Source organism: Hevea brasiliensis, chromosome 2 (genome assembly GCF_030052815.1).
Source record: "Hevea brasiliensis isolate MT/VB/25A 57/8 chromosome 2, ASM3005281v1, whole genome shotgun sequence".
Classification (NCBI taxonomy): domain Eukaryota; kingdom Viridiplantae; phylum Streptophyta; class Magnoliopsida; order Malpighiales; family Euphorbiaceae; genus Hevea; species Hevea brasiliensis.
This window is the reverse complement of record NC_079494.1, coordinates 2885746-2889078: the sequence shown is the minus strand read 5'-3', so window position 1 is coordinate 2889078 and position 3333 is coordinate 2885746. Positions and strand designations below refer to the sequence as shown.

General features: G+C 38.8%; 1 protein-coding gene across 1 annotated transcript; it reads right to left on the bottom strand.

Moving 5' to 3' along the window:
- Nucleotides 1-439: 439 nt before the first annotated feature.
- On the bottom strand, nt 440-2825 carry LOC110632741 (protein SHI RELATED SEQUENCE 5). Its single transcript, XM_021781071.2, has 2 exons — nt 1578-2825; nt 440-1072 (listed from the first exon to the last, which is right to left on the bottom strand). The coding sequence occupies exons 1-2, from the start codon at nt 2155-2157 to the stop codon at nt 705-707; spliced, it is 948 nt and encodes a 315-aa protein (XP_021636763.2). The 5' UTR covers nt 2158-2825; the 3' UTR covers nt 440-704.
- Between the last annotated feature and the right edge of the window lie 508 nt (nt 2826-3333).

Genomic DNA, 3333 nt, shown 5'->3' with positions numbered 1-3333 from the left:
ATCACTTTTGAGATTAGGATGCCGAACTCTATACCATTTGTCAATGAACGAAAGGCTTAATTCCAAAGGTGGCATGCCCTTCTTTCTCTCTATCTTTATTTTAATCTTCTGATTCAGAGTTTGTAAAGGTATGTATGTGCATATACATATTTATATTATTTGAAATTCTTTGCTTCATCAAACACGAAACCTATTTCTTCCCATTTTAAGCCGGCAAGCAAACTGATAAAAGGGAAAAAAGCAGCTTCGAGTTCAACACCAACGAGAAAGCAAATTCAATATCAACCACAAAAGAAAAAACCATAAAGTAAATGTATATGAATTTCTTCTCTTTTTTCCCGGAAAATTAAAAAAAAAAAAAAAGAAAGAAAGCACAAAGCAAGCATCTTTATGCTTCACAACTACATTCAGAACGAAAACGACAAATTTGTCATCGATAAGATCAAAATAAATATATAAACCATGAAAATCTGAATTGAAATTCGAAACAAAATCCAACATCCACATTTCTAATTCGTATATATGCTCCATCGATCTGTTCTTCTACTTCATTGGGTGCATGTTAAACTTAAAACTACAAGAAGAGAACTCACAATAACAGTAAAAGAAATTTAAAACCCACAATTTATAGACTAATTGTTGACAAATGAAGGTTTGTTAAGAATAATGCAAGTACACTAGAGCTTAGAGAGGCCTATTTTAAACTAGGACCTTGGGGGTGGGAAGAATTGCGTACCAGCAATAAAAGCACTGAGTGGAGCTGGATATAGAGATGGGTCGAGCATAGCTTCAGCACCTGGGTTACTAGCGTTTGTCGTAGTTGCTGCAGTGCTAGTTGTCGCTGCCGTTATGAAATCCAGTTGCTGGGCTCCGCCAGAGGAGCTCTCTCCTCCACTTGTGTAACGGCCATCTGGACCTTGATCGTAGAGAATTCCCCTGAAAACATGGCCTCCGATATTGACAGCCGTTTGATATGCATACTGCTCATCTGGTTCATCCATTGGGCTTACTCTAACGCAACGGAACACCGCTGGGGAATTCACTTCCGGTGGAAAGTGAGCTACTTCCAACCCTAATTTGTCTCAGAATTTGAGAGAATCAGTGTGAATCGAGTAAAGAATGCTTATGCAACTATATGCAAGTGATAATAATACCAAGCAACAAGAAAAGAATTATTGCAACTTGTTCTTGGTGACTTTTTTTTTTTTCGTCAGTTTTACTAACGAACAGTGATAAAATGGAAAAATAAAAAGAAAAGGAAGAGAAAGGAGAAAGAAAAAAAAAAGTATGTGGTGGGGGGCTGACTGTGGAGGTGGACTTGATACTAACACGCAAATGATACGGTCTATGTTGGGTACTGATGAGCTGGGGACTGGGGAGTCTAGAAATCTTCAAGATCTCATCATGTTACATATGCAAACAACTTTTCTCTGGCATTACAGTTGCTTGAAAATTCCTTTGATGGACCTTTCACATATTTTGAGTCATAGAAAAGAAAGAAAGGGTAAAAAAAAAAAAAAAAAATCGTTCTAGTATGTTTGCTTTGGTTTTGTTTGTGTTGTAAACTACAACTTTACCTGACGTGGTTGTGGCTAAACCAGTGCAAGCAAGAGAGGGAGCACCACCTTGATTCTCTCTCTGCCTTTTTGGATTCTCTCCTCGAAACTGTTGTTCTTGATTTTGTTGTTCTTGTTGCTCCTGCTGATGTTGCAAAGCAGATAGCTGTTGTTGCCTCTCTCGCCTTTTTGCAGCAGGGACCCAAGTGCTCTTGACGTGGGTTTGGCACGGAAACCCTCGGCTTTTACAACAAGTTCTACATCTCAAATGGACACAATCTTTTTTAGCTTGGTTCCCACAATCTTGACAGTTCATTCCTCCTCCTTCTCCCCCTCCTCCTCCTAGTCCACCTTGCCTCATCACCGTAAACCCTGATCTTGATGACTCATCAGATGAACTTCTTCGACTAAGACCCACTCCAAACGAGGAGTGGCTGTTGATGTTTTGCTGTTGTTGATAATACTGCGGCCATATCTCAAACCCCTTGTTGTAGATCTCCTCGTTTGATCTGTACAAAAACGAGTTGTTGTCTTGATCTTTCTCTTCTTCTTGTTTACTTGATGCTCCTTCTCTCCCACTTAGATAGAACCACCCAGCCATTTCTTGCACCCACAAGCTGAAACCAAACCCAATTTAGACCAAAAATCCATAGCAAAAACTTAATACCAGTAAGTAGCTATTGAAATCTGCAAGATCAGTGGGCTTTGATTTCTGGGTTATGTTGGGAGTTGAAATTTGGGTGGCTGGGTTTTTAAGAGAGACTTTAATATAAGTTAGTGTTCACTGTGAGTCTGTGACTCGATCTTCTTCTTCTTCTGACTCTCTGAATATGTGATCTTGCGGTTTGGGTTTCTTTTGCAGCCTTTTGAGGTAAAAAGAAAAAAATTGAAAATTGATAGAATTTTGTTTAGGGTAAGAGACTATCGAAGATGGGTTTCCTTGAGTGGAAGAGAGCCAGCCTTCTCCACTATTCTTTCGTCGTTTAAAGCAATAATGGCACAGAATTAGACCCTCTGCAACTGCAACGCCGCCATGGTAACTGCACCTACACTCTGCTATACTCTCCTCATTTAAGGCAAACCTACTTTCTCTCTCTCTCTCTCTCTCTCTCTCTCTCACATCAATTACTCACTCACTCACTGCTTCCAGCTTCTCTTTCTGCTGCGACTTTCCCTGTGTGAGAGATATTAAAAAAACAAAAAGAAAAAAGAAATGATGAGAAAATAAAGAACAAGAAAATCCCTCTCTGGGCACTTCTCTACAGTCATCTTCCAGTTTCAATGAATCTAATAAAAGATGTATCGAATCCTAGCCGTTCCACATGTATCCGACGGTATTCGATGATTACACGTGTCAAAGCATCAGCTTTTCCTTATTCGTCCTTACACCGGAAAACCCGCTCAGTACTTTTCCTGACTCTTTCCTGTAACTAAGATCGATCTTACTTCAATTTTTAGACAATGTTTGGTTGGAGTATATCAACTTCTTAATAATTCAATTAAACAAGTTTTTTCTTTCTTAGAAAATAATTTACTTATAAATAAGTATGTTGAACCAAACAAAGCCTTAATCTCCCGAGCAATTTGCCCCGATATAGAACCTCTGTCTGCGTGACAGCACTCCACTTTTTATTATCCATCGCAGACGCGTTTTTGGCGATAATTTTTTTTTTCCCTTTCAATATCTTATTTTTAGATCAACGGTGGTAACTCTATCCGTGCGAAACGGCACTGTTTTATTTAGTTATTCTAGAGATTTTATGGTTAAAATTCCACT

What these genes read in the sequence shown, in the direction of transcription:
- LOC110632741 (XM_021781071.2), bottom strand. Translation starts at nt 2,157, where the DNA reads ATGGCTGGGTGGTTCTATCTAAGTGGGAGAGAAGGAGCATCAAGTAAA. An exon ending in TTTAGCCACAACCACGTCAG is followed by an intron (nt 1,073 to 1,577) that starts GTAAAGTTGTAG and finishes GAGACAAATTAG; the next exon opens with GGTTGGAAGTAGCTCACTTT.